We start from the raw sequence: 16,681 nt of genomic DNA on the forward strand, positions 1-16,681 counted from the left end.
GCGGCGAGTGTGCCGCAGCATTGACCTGCAAATGAGGCTTTGTCAGCGCGTTAAAGCTGGCCGGACCCCCGACCCGGCCCCCGCCCCGCCTGCCGGCCCGCGGCCCCTCGCGGCCCAGGCCCGGGCCGGGCACCCGGAGGCCTGGCTGTCGCTGGGCCTATGCAGGAGGTGGGCCTGGGAGCTTTGGAGCTTTTGGCCCGGTCCGGGCCTGTGGCCCCACGGTTCAGCGGCCCTGGGCTGGGGGTCCCCAGCCACCCCAGCCCCTATTGCAGCACCTCTGAGCCTTTGGTTGCCCTGCCTACCTCTGGGGCAGGACTTTTTGGGGGGAGGGGGGCGTCCTTCCTAGAATCCCAGCTGGTGGGTGGAGGGGGCATGGATGAATGGGGGCGAAATACTAAAAACTGACCAACTGAACACCTGGACAACCCCCCATGGTCTTTAATGCTCTACATCTTCAGAAACGGTGATTTTAAAGTCTTCTGTGGGCCTTAGACGGCAGGGGGACTCTTCGGCACATGGCTTTCCAGCTTGGTGGCCCAGGCTCAGTGACAAGCCAGCAGTCACACCTTCCTTGCTCAGGACCAAGTCCTCAGAGGATCTCAGCTGCGGGAGAGGGTGGCGCTAGAGGAGCCCCATGAACCCTCGGTGGGTAAACTGGGGCTGCAGGGCAGGCCCAGCGTCCTGGAAGCGGGAGGCAGGACGGAGCCCTGGAGACCAGTTCCGTCTAAGTCCTCATCGGCATCGCTCAGGCTCTGGACACCCCTGAGGATGGTGCGTGAGGCCGTCTCTTGGCCTTGGTCTCCCCGGGGGCACAAATTGGCCCCTGAGATCCAGTTCAGAGTGACGCCCTGTGGGCTGCGGCCGCTGGACCGCGTCACCTTTCAGCCCCAGCTCCCGGCACATCTGGAGGGGCTGTGGCGTGAGGGACCCTTAACCCAGCCTGAGGGTGAGGATGCCTCCTGGAGGAGGGAGGCAGAGGCAGGACAGGGGGACTGTTGTCCGTCCGCGGGTTAGGGATTCTCTCCCTGGTGTATGAGGGGGTGATGCTGGAGATGCAGGAGGTGCTGGGTTCTAAGCTGTGAGCAGCTATGCTGAGTCATGGTTTGTATGTGTGTGCGGGGGGTCTTCAAATACTTCCCCTTAGCAGGGGTCAGAATTCTAAAGTATCTCCAAAATAGATTCCTCAGGGCTCAGGTGAGGTCTTCTTCAGCTGCTCCTTCTGGGGGCTCACACTACCAGAAAGAGAAAGCTGAAAGTTGAGTAGTCAATAACACTCTAGTGAAAATTAGCCTGCCAACTGATTTTCCTGGAAATTGGGAGTCGAGGGACAAGTGTCTGAGCCCGAGTCTCTCAGGCAGGTGCCCCCAGATGGGGAGGGTGTGGGGCTGCCGGTGTGGAGGCTGTGCCTGCCAGCCACCCCCAAGGGGCAGGTGCTGTGATGTGCCTGAGACCCTCAGCCTCAGAGGTGGGTCCTGCCTGTGAGGTGGGGCCAAGGTCTCTGGCCTGGGAGCTCTGGTGTTTCTCCACCTGGGCCTTGCACTTTCACTGGGCAAATAAGGCAGAGTAGCATTTGAAGTGGGAGTGGGGTGGGGTGGAACCCCAGCGGGCTCCAGAGGAACTGTGTCACCGGTTTGCGGGGACAAGGTGCTGGAGGCAGGTGGAGGGCGATGGCCCCTTCTTTACTAAGTGGTTCTGGGTGGGCATGTCCCGTTCTCAGGGTCAAGTCCATCAGCAGACCGTGGAGCCCCGTCTAGTCTTGTGAACGCCTGCAGCTCCCCACTCTCGTCCCCGGCAGTTCACAGGCCCAGCCCCAGCTGGCTTCCTGCAGGCTGGCATCTCCTAGACGGACATCCAGGGGTTCTCCGTGCTGTGGGTCCCCTCCATAACCCTCTGAAGGGGCACTGCCCAGCTCCAGAGGACACAGTCAGTGTCTCCAGTGGGCACCCCACAAGTGCTATGAGGGGAGTGCCCAGGGCACATTCTGCTGGCCATTTAGGAAGTCTTCAGGAAGAAAGGGTCCCTTCGCCTGGGCTTTGGCAAGTGAGTAGGAGTTTGTTAGTGGAGATGGGGAGGAAGGACCCGTTTGGCAGGTGATGGACCCGGGGTGGTGACCATGGTGATGGTGAGGGGCGCTGGGGCAGCTGCTGCTGGTTGGATGGGAGGGGTGGTGGTTGGGGGCTGAGCCCAGAGACCAGTGCTTCCTCCTTTGGTTTTCCAGCCCCTGCTTCTAGAGCTGGGTGGGAGCTTGTATTCACCCCTCCTGGCTTTGGGAACACTCTTTTCAGTGTGACCGACGGGGCAGAAGAGCTGAATGACAGGCAACTCGTGGCCCAGCCTTTGGAAGGCAGGGTGCCTCCGAGTCAGGGCCTTAGTCTGCGCGGAGCCTGCTGCTGGCCAGGGCACCGCACTCCCAGCGCTCATTTGCCCTGTTTGCATGGTGAGAGCAGGAGAGGGAGCCCGGGAAGCCAGGAAGGAGCCCCTGAACCCGGGTCTGGCTGCCCAGGAGGGCAAGGCTGCGCCCAGGCCGTGCAGCTGAGCCCCGCTCCCTTCCCTCGCCGCTCCATCCCCTTCTTCTTCTCTGGTCAACAGGTGGCCCCCCAGCAGGAGTCTTGGCCGTGGGAGACCCCGCTGGAAGAGAAACAGCTTCCTCCTGCCCGTCCCCCGCCCCCGCCCTGAGATCTGGGAGGCTGCAGCCCGTGCCCTGACGCAGAGCCCAGGGCTGGGCTGGGCCAGCCAGACCATCCGAGGCCAGTGGACTCAGAAGCCCCAGGCTGTTCTGGGACTCCCCTGCAGGGTGTTAAAGTGGGGAGGGTGGGGGACCTTCTGCTTTCAATGCAACCTGTGAGTCCACTTGTTTCCTAGGCTGCTCGCACCTGACCCATCTGTGAACGGGGTGCAGTGAGACTCGCCTGACGCGTGTTGGCTCCTGCGGGGGAACTGCGTCCCCTAAGGCTGGCTCTGAGGGCTCCCTGTGCCCACGCAGGCAGCCTGCTGTCCGCGAGGCTCTGCAGGTGGGACAGGGCCTCTGCCCCTTCTCCGCCCACCCTCACACCTGTCCTGGGCACCCAGGTGGGGCACGTCCCAGCCCTCCATCCCCACCTGTGGCCCCCAGGCGGATGGGCGTTCTGGGCAGCACCTGCTCTGGGTGGTTGGTACCCAGGCGCAGGAGGGCCCAGGTTGGGGAGGCGGCCGCCAGGTCGGGCCAGGCCGGCTCCAGGGGACGCTGAATGGGCGCTCTGTCCTGCAGCCCACGGCTGTCATCTGCCGCCGGGATTCGGTTTCCTGGAAGCTGGTGCGGCTGCAGGTGGATTCCGTGCGGCCCGGTGACCTTGCAGCCCGGAGCCCGGGTGCCTCTGAGCCAGGCGGGGGCTGCGGGGGGCGGGAACACTGAGGCCTTCTCCTGGGGGAGCAGGGCTGAGCCGGCCGGGAAAGCAATCTGCCCGCGCCCTCGGGCCTTGCGGGCTTGCTGGCAGGGAGAGGGGCAGCCGGGGCAGCAGTGCCAGGCCTTGGCAGGGCTTGTGGGAGGCTGGGCCAGCTGGGCGCTGGGTAACCGAAGCTGCCTGGACACACGCGGGGTTTTGTGGAGCATTTTCAGGGCATGGCTCTGCCTGCCTCCCACTGGGGCTGGTGGCAGGATGAAGACAGGCAGGGAAGGAGGAGATGAGTGTGTCTGTGGGCGCTGGGGGCCGGGGTCGGGTGCCGGGTCAGACTGCCCGCAGCCTCTTGTCTCTCCACGCAGCTTGGGTTCTGCGGGAGGTGAAGGCAGGGGTTGACCCACCCTGCTCCCTTTAGGGGGACAGAGATGCTCCAAGGGGTCAAGGGGCCTGGAGGTTCCTGGTGGTTAAGGCAAGGAGCTTGGAGTCAGGCGTGCCAGCTCACTGTGTGCCCACCTTCCAGGGACCCCCCTTGCACAGGCACACTTTGGGGAGTGTTTCCGGTTGCTGAATCTTTCATTCACAGATTCATTCGTTCTGCCCACAGCCACCCTCCTGCTGGCACCCACCTGGCTGCCTGGGGCGGGACACGGGGTCAGAGGTGGTTGGCCCGTCCTCGAAATCTGAGAGGAGGGGTCCTTTGAGCTGCAGCCTCCTCCGTGCGCCTGAAGGGTCTTTCTGGAGCGTCCGGGCTGCTCTGTCCCATGGGGCGGCGAGGAGCAGAGTCAGGGCCAGGAGGACGGTTTTGGCCCAGGTGGGGTGTGGGCATTGGTGTCTCCAGTTCAGCCCACAGCAGTCACACCTGGAAGCAAGTGAGTGTCCACGTGTCGGGCACGCTGAGCGTGTCTACAGCAGATGGAGGGAGAACCCAAGAACCAAGAGGCGCCTCCAGACCTGGGGTGAAGGACCAGCATCAGAACAGCCTGGATGGTGGGCTGCTGCCCGTGTGCCCGAGGAGCCCGTGTGTCCATGGAGCCCGTGTGTCCATGGAGCCCGTGTGCCCGAGGAGCCCGTGTGCCCGAGGAGCCCGTGTGCCCATGGAGCCCGTGTGCCCATGGAGCCCGTGTGCCCGAGGAGCCCGTGTGCCCGAGGAGCCCGTGTGCCCATGCAGCCCGTGTGTCCATGGAGCCCGTGTGCCCATGGAGCCCGTGTGTCCATGGAGCCCGTGTGTCCATGGAGCCCGTGTGTCCATGGAGCCCGTGTGTCCATGGAGCCCGTGTGCCCATGGAGCCCGTGTGCCCATGGAGCCCGTGTGCCCATGGAGCCCGTGTGCCCGAGGGGCCCGTGTGTCCATGGAGCCCGTGTGCCCGAGGAGCCCGTGTGCCCGAGGAGCCCGTGTGCCCGAGGGGCCCGTGTGCCCATGGGGCCCGTGTGCCCGAGGAGCCCGTGTGCCCGAGGAGCCCGTGTGCCCGAGGGGCCCGTGTGTCCATGGAGCCCGTGTGCCCATGGAGCCCGTGTGCCCATGGAGCCCGTGTGCCCGAGGAGCCCGTGTGCCCGAGGAGCCCGTGTGCCCGAGGAGCCCGTGTGTCCATGGAGCCCGTGTGCCCGAGGAGCCCGTGTGTCCATGGAGCCCGTGTGCCCGAGGAGCCCGTGTGCCCATGGAGCCCGTGTGCCCGAGGAGCCCGTGTGCCCGAGGAGCCCGTGTGTCCATGGAGCCCGTGTGTCCATGGAGCCCGTGTGTCCATGGAGCCCGTGTGCCCGAGGAGCCCGTGTGCCCATGGAGCCCGTGTGCCCGAGGAGCCCGTGTGTCCATGGAGCCCGTGTGTCCATGGAGCCCGTGTGCCCGAGGAGCCCGTGTGCCCGAGGAGCCCGTGTGCCCATGGAGCCCGTGTGCCCGAGGAGCCCGTGTGCCCATGGAGCCCGTGTGCCCATGGAGCCCGTGTGTCCTTGGAGCCCGTGTGCCCGAGGAGCCCGTGTGTCCATGGAGCCCGTGTGTCCATGGAGCCCGTGTGCCCATGGAGCCCGTGTGCCCATGGAGCCCGTGTGCCCGAGGAGCCCGTGTGTCCATGGAGCCCGTGTGCCCGAGGAGCCCGTGTGTCCATGGAGCCCGTGTGCCCGAGGAGCCCGTGTGTCCATGGAGCCCGTGTGCCCGAGGAGCCCGTGTGTCCATGGAGCCCGTGTGCCCATGGAGCCCGTGTGCCCATGGAGCCCGTGTGCCCATGGAGCCCGTGTGTCCATGGAGCCCGTGTGCCCATGGAGCCCGTGTGTCCATGGAGCCCGTGTGTCCATGGAGCCCGTGTGCCCATGGAGCCCGTGTGCCCGAGGAGCCCGTGTGCCCATGGAGCCCGTGTGCCCATGGAGCCCGTGTGCCCGAGGAGCCCGTGTGCCCATGGAGCCCGTGTGCCCATGGAGCCCGTGTGCCCATGGAGCCCGTGTGTCCATGGAGCCCGTGTGCCCATGGAGCCCGTGTGCCCATGGAGCCCGTGTGCCCATGGAGCCCGTGTGTCCATGGAGCCCGTGTGCCCGAGGAGCCCGTGTGCCCGAGGAGCCCGTGTGCCCATGGAGCCCGTGTGTCCATGGAGCCCGTGTGTCCATGGAGCCCGTGTGCCCATGGAGCCCGTGTGTCCATGGAGCCCGTGTGTCCATGGAGCCCGTGTGCCCATGGAGCCCGTGTGCCCATGGAGCCCGTGTGCCCGAGGAGCCCGTGTGCCCATGGAGCCCGTGTGTCCATGGAGCCCGTGTGCCCATGGAGCCCGTGTGCCCGAAGGAGCCCGTGTGTCCATGGAGCCCGTGTGCCCATGGAGCCCGTGTGCCCATGGAGCCCGTGTGTCCATGGAGCCCGTGTGCCCGAGGAGCCCGTGTGTCCATGGAGCCCGTGTGTCCATGGAGCCCGTGTGCCCGAGGAGCCCGTGTGGCCGAGGAGCCCGTGGCCCATGGAGCCCGTGTGTCCCATGGAGCCCGTGTGCCCATGGAGCCCGTGTGCCCCAGGAGCACGTGTGCCCGAGGAGCCCGTGTGCCCGAGGAGCCCGTGTGCCCGAGGAGCCCGTGTGCCCGAGGAGCCCGTGTGCCCGAGGAGCCCGTGTGCCCGAGGAGCCCGTGGTGCCCGAGGAGCCCGTGTGCCCATGGGAGCCCGTGTGGTCCATGGAGCCCGGTGTGCCCATGGAGCCCGTGTGCCCATGGAGCCCCGTGTGCCCATGGAGCCGTGTGCCCATGGAGGCCCGTGTGTCCATGGAGCCCGTGTGTCCATGAGCCCGTGTGCCCGAGGAGCCCGGTGTGGCCGCGGAGCCCGTGTGTCCATGGAGCCCGTGTGCCCATGGAGCCCGTGTGCCCATGGAGCCCGTGTGACCGATGGAGCCCGTGTGCCATGGAGCCCGTGTGCCCATGGAGCCGTGTGCCCAGGAGCCCGTGTGCCCATGGAGCCCGTGTGCCCATGGAGCCGTGTGCCAGGGCCCGTGTGCCAGAGCGTGTGCCAGAGCCCGTGTGCCATGGAGCCGGTGCCCGGGGCCGTGTGCCAGGAGCCCGTGTGCCATGGAGCCGTGTGCCGAGACCTTGCATGAGCCCGTGTGCCCATGGAGCCCGTGTGCAGGAGCCCGTGTGCCAGGAGCTGTGCCATGGAGCCCGTGTGCCATGGAGCCTGGCCGAGCCCTGTGCCCGTTTCCAGGAGCCGTGTGCCCAGGAGCCCGTGTGCCATGGAGCCGTGTGCCAGGAGCCGTGTGCCCATGGAGCCCGTGTGCCATGGCCGTGTGCCCATGGAGCCGTGTGCCATGGAGCCCGTGTGCCATGGAGCCCGTGTGCCCATGGAGCCCGTGTGCCAGGAGCCGTGTGCCAGGAGCCCGTGTGCCTGGAGCCCGTGTGCCATGGAGCCCGTGTGCCCATGAGCCCGTGTGTCATGGAGCCCGTGTGTCCATGGAGCCCGTGTGTCCATGGAGCCCGTGTGCCATGGAGCCCGTGTGCCCATGGAGCCCGTGTGTCCATGGAGCCCGTGTGCCCGAGGAGCCCGTGTGCCATGGAGCCCGTGTGTCCCATGGAGCCTGTGTGCCATGGAGCCCGTGTGCCCATGGAGCCGTGTGCCCGAGGAGCCCGTGTGCCCATGGAGCCCGTGTGCCCTAGGAGGCCCGTGTGCCCATGGAGCCCGTGTGCCCATGGAGCCCGTGTGCTCCATGGAGCCCGTGTGCCCGAGGAGCCCGTGTGCCCATGGAGCCCGTGTGCCATGGAGCCCGTGTGCCCATGGAGCCCGTGTGTCCATGGAGCCCGTGTGTCCATGGAGCCCGTGTGCCATGGAGCCCGTGTGCCCGAGGAGCCCGTGTGCCATGGAGGCCCGTGTGTCCATGGAGCCCGTGTGCCGAGGCCCGTGTGCCCATGGAGCCCGTGTGCCCTAGGAGCCCGTGTGCCCGAGGAGCCCGTGTGCCCGAGGAGCCCGTGTGTCCATGGAGCCCGTGTGTCCATGGAGCCCGTGTGTCCATGGAGCCCGTGTGTCCATGGAGCCCGTGTGCCCATGGAGCCCGTGTGCCCGAGGAGCCCGTGTGCCCATGGAGCCCGTGTGCCCGAGGAGCCCGTGTGCCCGAGGAGCCCGTGTGTCCATGGAGCCCGTGTGTCCATGGAGCCCGTGTGTCCATGGAGCCCGTGTGCCCATGGAGCCCGTGTGTCCATGGAGCCCGTGTGCCCATGGAGCCCGTGTGCCCATGGAGCCCGTGTGTCCATGGAGCCCGTGTGTCCATGGAGCCCGTGGCTCTCAAACGTGTGCATTTGCACCTGACTTGGAGTCAGGCTCCTGTCCAGCTGGAAAGGTGAGTGCTGGCTCCTTCACCTCCTGGGAGGGGGCTGCCCTTTTCCAGTCTGTGGATGGGGGGTGTTTGAAAACACATAATGAGGCTGTTTTTAGGTCTGTACCTTAGGAAAAAGTCAAGGGAGGGAGCGTGGGGGACCTCTGGGGACAGTGGGCCTGCAGCATTGGAGTAGAGCATTCAGTAGGCGCCTACTGCGTGCACCTCACTGCCTCGCTCACAGCAAGCCTGATGCGTGGGGCGCCCAGGTGCAGGCCTATGTTTCGAGCCCCCCCATTGCATGCCCCCGTGCCTCGGTTTCTTCCCTATCGGTGGCGGTGCTCAGCCGCTGTGTCGCTGAGGCTTCAGTGGGGCTGTGCAGAGGCCTCCCTGCGGTGGTGGGGAGGGAGCCTTCCATCTGCCGGCTGGCCTTGAACGGGGCAGCGCGGGTTCACCTGGGGCCCTGCAGGATGAGAGAGAGGCCCAGGAGGAGACTGGAGGACTTAGGGTCAGAAGTGGACTTGAGAGCAAGGCCGGAGCCCGGCAGGCCTTGCGCCCCAGGCCGGCCAGGCGAGCCGAAGGCCCGCTGATGGTCAGCTGCCGGCCCCTCCTCCCCAAAGTCCTCGAGACGAGGCCTTGTGGATGGCAGGACGGACTTGATTAGGACCCTTGGAAATTACCTAGTGACGTCACGCACCACCCTGACAACCTGACGTCCGGACACGACCCACCGTCCTGACGACCCTCTCTTTAGAAGGTGTCTGTCTTGAGGGTCTCCCACCCTCGCTGGATGGCCCCCCACGGCCCCAGCAGTCAGGGCCTCCTCACCTCCGCCTGCAAGTGCGCGGCCTTGACCCGCACGAGCCTCCTCTCCTAAGCCCGCCGATCCATCTCTGCTCTGTCACCTCCATTGTCCTTGGCAGAGGGGCTGTGGCCCCGCTTCCTGGGTCGGGGGCTGAGGGTGCGGGTGGGGGTGATGGCTCCCCGTGTGCACGCCCCCAGGCCCCTCTGGCAGATTCTCTGGCCCCGGTGGGGGGGTGTGCACCGAGGTGGAGCTGAGTCTGCTCCGGGGGTGTCCCACCAGTGGCTGCAAGAAGCTTCTGATGGCAGGGTGTCTCGGCCTCGCGGCGGGGGCTGACGGTCCCCGCGGACCCTGGGTCGCTGTTCCGGGACAGCCGGATGGTGATGTGGGCCTCGCCCCATCAGGTGACCTGAGCGGGCCCGCCGAGTGGAAGGCCCGGCGGGGGCCCGCTCAGTGTGAGTTCCCCTGGAGACGTCTTTGTCAGCAGCAATGTGTGTGTGTGTGTGTGTGTGTGTGTGTGTGTGTGTGTGTGTGTGTGAGGAGTAGGCAGTGGGGAGGAATAAAGCTAAGAAACAACTAAAAGGAATTCAGTGAGGTTTGGTAGATTGAATCAGTAGTTAGGCTTGTAACAGAGTCTCTTGGAGATTCAGAGGGAATTTGGAATTTTCCTTCATGGCAGGTGCAGTGGCAGCCTTCTTGGAGCCAGTGGGCATGTCCTGCTGGACCCACTGCATTTGGACGCGTTGGATAGGCTCAGTGTTTCCTGGCTCTTCGGCTCGGGTGGGCCAGCTCTGTTCGTATTGCCTGGGGATTCTCTGCTGGTTGCTTTTAGCTCTATTCCTCGCCACTGGCCACTAGCTACTCTCCTTGGATCTGGCCTCTCTGGCCTCACCATCCAGTCTGAGAAGGCCATCTCTTTGTTTTAGCCAGCCCATTCCTCCCTGCTCTCTGGCTTCCTGGCTCCCCTCCCCAAAACTTCTCTGCCACCGACAGTCTTGTTCTTCTCTGAGGCTTTTTCTGATGCAAATTCACAAAACCGGGTGCTATGTTGGGCTGGCCCTGCCTTGGGCCTCAGTTTCCCTGTTTGCACTGGGGGGTTGGGGATGGGGAGGACTCATGTGCCCTGAGGCCTAGCTACTCTAGGCACCTCCCTCCCCTTGGCACAATCTGTGTGCCCCCCGAGCACCCCATCCCCCTCTTCCCATGTGCTCTGCCTCCACCAGCTCCCGGGGGCCGCAGGCTGGGCAGGAAGGCTAGGCTGCCGCCTGCCTGATCGGGCAGCCCGTGCCTCCCGCTCTGATGTTGCTCAGAAAGAGCACATGCTCCCTGCAGGCTGGAAACCCAGGGAGAGTTTGAGAGCAGTGTGTGGAGGGGGCAGGGGTTACTGCTGCGTCCCAGTGACATGGTTTCCACTCAGGCTTGACACCCCTCGCCATGAGCCTGGGGTCCACAGCCAGAGGCAGGAGGAGTGGGTGTGCCAGGCCCCCAGTGGGCGCCTGTCCTGGGCTGGCTCTGGGCCTGGTCGGGGCTGCGGGGTCAGTGCCCAGAGGTGGGTAGGGGGGCAGGGCAGGTATGGCTCTGGGTGCCACAGCGAGCGCGGGGACAGGGCGTCTGGGCTTTCTCTGGCGTCCGCCCTGTCTGCCCAGAGCAGGGCGTTCCCCCTCCCCCACCATCCTGGGGCTGGGTGTGGGCTGCAGGGACCCCCAGAGGGACCCGCTGAGAGAGAAGGGCCGGGGGCTCAGAGTGGACCCCTCCCTCCTGTCACCCAGCTGGCACCTGACGTCTGGGCAGCGAAGAGCTGGGGTCCTGGCCTCAGAGGTCTTGGGCTGGGGTATAGCTGGCAGGACCCCGGCTTTAGAGAAAACCCTTCCTCAGGCCAACATCCCCGATCAGAGTCAAGAGCCACTGCGCCCTCCCCCAGCCCCCTCACCCCCCAGGCCTGGACTGCTGGAGCCGGAGCAGGTGAAGACGCAGCAGCTGGCCGGCGGGGTCAGAGGTCGCCTGCTCCTGGGCCCTGGGGCTGCCCGCCCGGGAGGCCCTCTGCCTGCCCGCCAGCGTTCTGCCTCACGGTGAGGTCGGAAGGGGCCTGGGTGGGGGTGGGCAGCTTCCAGAGGGCCCGGCCTCTGGCCCCCGGCTCTCAGAGGTCAATGGGAGCTGAACTGTTTGTCCAGGCCCGGCTGCTCTGAGCGTGCTCCAGGCCTGGCCGCCCGGCTGACCCGTGCCGGGCCTGGTCTCCCCAGCCCCCCAGGTCCCCGGGGCCACAACCCAGAGGGGCGCTGCTGGGGCTGGGAGTGGTGAGGCAGGCCCCTTTTCAGAGCCCTAGTGAGCCCTGGGGTCTGGGGCCCTGAGGGCTGTCCTGGGGGCCAGGGTTCGGGGGATCTAGGAAGGGCCTCCCACACTGGCGACTGGCTTCGTGATCGGAAGGGGGTGTCCGGCCGCACAGGTGATCCAGCGGGTCCCCACCAGGTGAACGCTGGCTCAGGGCCGTGTGCGGGGGCCATCCTGAGACCCTGGCCTACGCTTGCCGTTTGCCACCCCAGCCCAGCCCAGCCCAGCCCAGCTGTCCGGCCCCAGGCGGCGTGCACACCTGACCCTCTCTCAGGGCCCGCGAGGCTGCCCCTCCCCAGGCTCCGGTCACACGGCTCGGCCTGTATCCCCCAGTCTGTGCCCCTGCTGGGTCTCGGCGTGTCTGCAGCGCCTGTAGCCTCCTTCCAAACTCAATGTTTTAAAAGTTGGTTTACTTTTAACTGGAGGATGATTGCCTTACAGTGCTGTGTCGGTGTCTGTCATGCGTCAAGGTGAATCAGCGTGGGCATGCATCTGTCCCCTCCCTCTTGACCCCCCTCCCCCTCCCCCCAGCCCACCCCTCTAGGTTGTCCCAGGGCGCCAGGCTTGAGCCCCCCGCAGCACACGGCGAGTTCCCACTGCCTGTTTCACACGCGGTGATGGACGTGTTCCCGAGCTACTCCGTCCGTCCGTCCCACCCTCTCGTCCTCCTCTGCGTCCACACGCCCATCCTCCACGTCTGCATCTCCACTGCTGCCCTGAGCACAGGCTCATCAGCACCATCTTTCTGGACTCCAAGTACACGCGTTAGTACACAATAGTTGTTTTTCTCCTTCTGGCTTATTTCACTCTGTATAACAGGCTCTCAGTTCATCCACTTCATTAGAACAGACTCAATGCATTTCTTTTTATGGCGGAGTAATATTCCATTGTGTATGTAGACTACAGTTTCTTCATCCATTCATCTGTTGATGGACAGGTAGGTTGCTTCCATGTCCTAGCTGTTGTCAGTAGCGTTGCAACGGACACTGGGGTACATGTGTCTTTTTCAGCTATGGTTTCCTCAGGATATATGCCCAGTAGTGGGACTGTTGGGTCATATGGTAGTTTTATCCCTCATTTTAAAGGAATTTCCATACTATTCTCCATAGTGGCTGTATCAATGTACATTCCTGCCGACAATGCAAGAGAGTTCCCTTTCTCCACACTCTCTCCAGCATTTATTGTTTATGGATGTTTTGACCTGGTGTGAAGTGATATATCATCATAGGTTTGATTTTCATTTCTCTAATAATGAGTGATGTTGAGCCTCTTTTTGTGTGTTTATTAGCCATTTGTATGTCTTCTTTGGAGAAATGTCTGTTTAGGTCTTCTGTCCACTTTTTGACTGGGCTGTTTGTTTTTCTGGTATTGAGCTGCATGAGCTGCTTGTATATTTTGGAGATTAATCCTTTGTCAGTTGTTTAATTTGCTATTATTTTCTCCCATTCTGAGGGTTTCTTTTCACCTCGGTTATAGTTTCCTTTGCTGTACAAAACTTTAATGAGGTCCCACGTGTTTATTTTTGTCTTTATTTCCATTATTTTAGGAGGTGGGTCAGAGAGGATCTTGCTGTGATTTTATGTCAAGGAGTGTACTGCCTACATTTCCCTCTAAGAGCTTTGCAGTTTCTGGCCTTACATTTTGAGTTTATTTTTGCTTGTGCTGTTAGGAGGTGTTCTAGTTTCATTCTTTCACCTGTAGCTGTCTAGTTTCAAGCTCCACTTTTACCCCTTAATTTAACTGGCACTTCTTGAGTCCTGGTGGGCCCAGCCCTGTGCCAGGCGCTCCTGGGCTCTAGCTTCCCTGGGGACCTCGAAGTCCCAGCACACAGCCTTTTCCAGGGCAGGCGGCAGGGCACAGCGCCTGACCCTGCCCAGGAGGGGGCTGCCTGCCAAAACGGTCGTGAGTGGGGAGGGGGCTGTGGCTGCTGGCGACTCAGGGCTCCGCTAAGGTGCAAGATCCAGCTGTCAGATGCGGGGTCAGCCTGGTTGGAGACAGCACGGCTGAGAGGGGAAGGCCTGGGCAGTGGGGGCCAGAGCTGCTGAGGCCGCAGGACAGCGGGGTGTGGAGAGCTTACCCTGGCTCCAACGGGGACCTGGCGGGTGAGGCTGGATTCAGGAGGGGAGAGGAAGTCACTCTGAGGGGCACATGAGTCGGGCATGTGGGGTGTAATGAGGAGGTAGACCCCAGAAGCAGGCACCTCCTGGACCAGTTGTCTTTAGTAAGTGCCTACTGTGTGCATGACCAGTCCTAGACCTTACACGTCTTACCGTCATCAGCCCCTCCCCCACGCCCCTTTGAGAGGCACTCTGTTCCCACTGCCCCGCCTGGGGAGGGGGCAAGCAGCTCAGGCCAGCCCCCACCCAAGACTGGAGGACCTCTGGGGGCGGACGCTGGCCTCAGAGACTGGACCTCCAGGTGCCACCTCTTCCACCCCGCTCCGGGGGGCACCGGTGGGGGAGGGGCACGGGCAGAGGAGGTGGGCGTCCCAGGAGGCAGGCCGGAGCGGCCCCCCAGGCCCCCACACCCTGTCCCTCCAGCAGATGCGCTCAGCACCCATCGGGCACCGAGGATCCCAACAAGGAAGCCCAACTGGGAGACAAAGGCCGGACGCAGGGGACAAATGCTCACGGACATTGTCAGCGGGAGCGGCCGGGCAGCCGGGCGAGGCCTACAAAGGGGCGGGGGCGGGGCTGGGAAGGGGTCTGGGCTGCACATGCCACCGTTGCCCGGGCGACGGCCCTCTCCGGGAGAGGTCCGCCGGGCCATTGTCCGGGGCACACAGGACGTGTCATCCACCAGATGGCCGAGTGCTGTGTGAGTCAGTTATCGGCCGAGTGAAGGAATGCAGCCCCATGGCCAGCCGGGGCGCCATCTGCTCCCTCAGACTGCGGGCACCGGCGGGCACTGAGCGCCGGCCGGCCGGCCCAGCCTCCGCCGCAGCTTTAATTAGCTAATTCCATAATTGGGCTTTATTTCAGGTAAATTGCATTTCACACCCGAGAGGGCTGCAATGGCCCGTCCAGGAGAGAAGCACTCGGGCACTGTGTGTGCAGTCGATATACGCCGAACAAAGCCGGGCTGGGTGCAGGGGCCGCGCCCGGCCCAGATGGGCGGCCCGAGCGAGCGCCCCTCAGGCCGGGGGCCGTGCCCGGCGGCAGGCGGGGCGGGGGCTCCGTGGAGGGCCTGCTCTCCCGCCAGCCGCCTCCTGGGGTTTCCACAAATATTTACTCAACAAGGAAACAACAGCTTTTGCCTTTCCAGTAATTGTTGCTCTCACCCCTCCCCCCAGGGGCGAGGGGTAGGGAGGCCCCGGCCTTCACGGCCTCTTCTCCCCTCCCCCGCACCGACCAGTGCCCGGTGGGCTAGACGGTTCCCCCGGTGGGAGCCAGGGCCGGACTCTGAGGGAGCCCCTGGGGCTCTGCAAAGTGGGACCCAGGCCCCTCCCCTCCCACCGGGCCCCAGCCGCCATTCGGCGAGGACCAGCAGGTCAGCATCCACCTGGGCACCTGCCTCCCAGGGCTGTCAGCCATGAGGGCTCCAGGCAGGCCCAGGGCGAAAGGAGCAGGCCCCAGAGGAGTGAGGGGCCCAGACACCCATGGACAGCAGTGGGAGGTGGGCAGGAATTAGGAATTAAGCCTCGAGGCCTGAGAAGTGTGTGTGGGGTACATGCCCTGAAAACAGGGTGCCCAAGCTGCTTGTCGGGGGGGCCATGACACCAGCTGATCACCACTTCCCCCTTGAAGCGTCACAAGTCTGGGGAGGGGACTGGTCTTGTGAGGTGCTATCAGGGAGAGCTTCCTGCAGGAGTGGGTTTTGAGCCTGGCTGGAGACCAAGGAAATGGTTTCAACTGATGGACGGGGGACGGGAAGAAGTCTCCCAGAAAAGGCACCAGCAGGAGCTAAGCTCAGAGGCGGGCGGGGTCTGACCTGGGTGGGCGGGGACAGGAGCAGCCTGGCCTCAAGGTGCTCCTGAGTCCCAGACCAGGCCAGTGGGTTGGGGCTTCCGGCCCCCTCCCCTCACCGGGGTGGGTGCGGATGGTGTGAGGGTTGCTGGGGTGTTGAGGGGTGGGCGGCAGCTCTGTGGGAGGACAGGTTGTCCCAGAGATGGGTGCTTGCTCCCCCAGGAGTGGAGGTGAGAACCGGGCAAATTAAATTTTGTGATTCCATGTTTATTAGGAAAAACCTGCATGATTAAGAATCAAAATCACACCGTGAAATTCATTAAAGCACAGATTCCAAATCACCACAAGGTATTCTGATTTTGTGGGGCGGAGCACCCAGGAGGACACATGTCTTGTTAGAGATGGTGAGGCCCATCTGCTCCCCGCAGTCAGGGGGGATGACCGTCTGTCCAGCGGCTCGGACCAGGAGGGACCTGGAGGCGGGCCTGCACATGAAGCGGGCTCGGGGCCCCTCCTCTTCCCTCCGGAATGGGCAGGAGAAGCTGCCAGTCCAGAGTGGGGGCCTGAGCTCCCCCATCCTGCTGCTGGACGGTGCCCCCCCAGTGAAGAGCTCTGGGCAGTGGTGGGCCTGTCCCTCCCATTGGAAGCTGTGGCCTCAGGAGCTGATCCCCCAGCTCCTGCCAGGGTCAGCATCTCGGGCATGAGGGAGCCAGGCCCGCTCCAGGGTCCTGGGATGGGCTCTTGGGCCATGATCGGGCCTCGACTGTGGGCCTCCTTTGTTCGGCTGGGCTGGGCCTGCCCTGCCCTGCCCTGCCTGCCGCCTCCCAGGGTCCCCCTGGGTCCTGGATCTGAGACTGGGGGAGGGTCCTCACAGACCCTGTCCAGGCTGTCCCCCATCTGCCCGCAGGAAGCCCCCGGGGCCGGCATACAGCTCTGCCGCCTCCTGCCGTACACGGGACAGACCGAGCGCCTGGCCTGACCCCGGCCTTGTCCTGAGTGTCACGCCAGCGATGTGGCCCCCCCCCAACCCAGCCAAAGTCTAGTACCCGCCGGCTGAGAAGGGGTGGTCTTGGCGAGCCCCCAGCCTAGGCCAGGGCACCACGTGGCCCACCGGGTGTCTGGGGCCTGGTGGAGTGGGACCGCGCCTTTGAGAGGTGGCCGAGGCCCGGTGGAGCCGTGCGGGACAGGGGGCGGGGTGGGCCTCCCCCGGGCCTCCCCCCTTAGGCCTGGGCCCTGCGCCCCCATCACGAGCCCTCGTCGGGCCCCCTGTGGGGCACGGTCAGCTGTTCATAGGTGGGCAGCGCGTTGCTGGGCAGGAAGAGCTCGGGGTTGATGGAGCCGCCGCTCGGGGGCTGGACTGCCTGGGCCCCGGCCGTGCTGGGGGGCCGGCCCCCAGGGGGGCCTCCATGGTGCAGCGCGAGCAGCTGATGCAGCATGTCTGTGATGACCACCAGCCTCTGGTCCAGCTGAGTCACCTGCGGGGACAGGAGCAGAGGTGAGCCGGGCGGT

General features: G+C 64.6%; 1 protein-coding gene across 3 annotated transcripts in view; it reads right to left on the reverse strand.

Annotated features, from left to right (window-relative positions):
* Window positions 1-15,423: 15,423 nt before the first annotated feature.
* The window catches only part of KCNQ1 (potassium voltage-gated channel subfamily Q member 1), a 364,068-nt gene continuing 362,810 nt past the window's right edge, over window positions 15,424-16,681 (reverse strand). For all 3 annotated transcript variants that reach the window (XM_070457845.1, XM_070457847.1, XM_070457844.1), the window contains one exon: window positions 15,424-16,647. In XM_070457845.1, the coding sequence (XP_070313946.1) occupies window positions 16,460-16,647 (188 nt within the window). In that variant the 3' untranslated portion in view covers window positions 15,424-16,459. The remainder of the gene's footprint in view (window positions 16,648-16,681) is intronic.

The sequence above is a fragment of the Odocoileus virginianus genome, chromosome 28, assembly GCF_023699985.2.
Source record: "Odocoileus virginianus isolate 20LAN1187 ecotype Illinois chromosome 28, Ovbor_1.2, whole genome shotgun sequence".
Taxonomy (NCBI): Eukaryota; Metazoa; Chordata; class Mammalia; order Artiodactyla; family Cervidae; genus Odocoileus; species Odocoileus virginianus.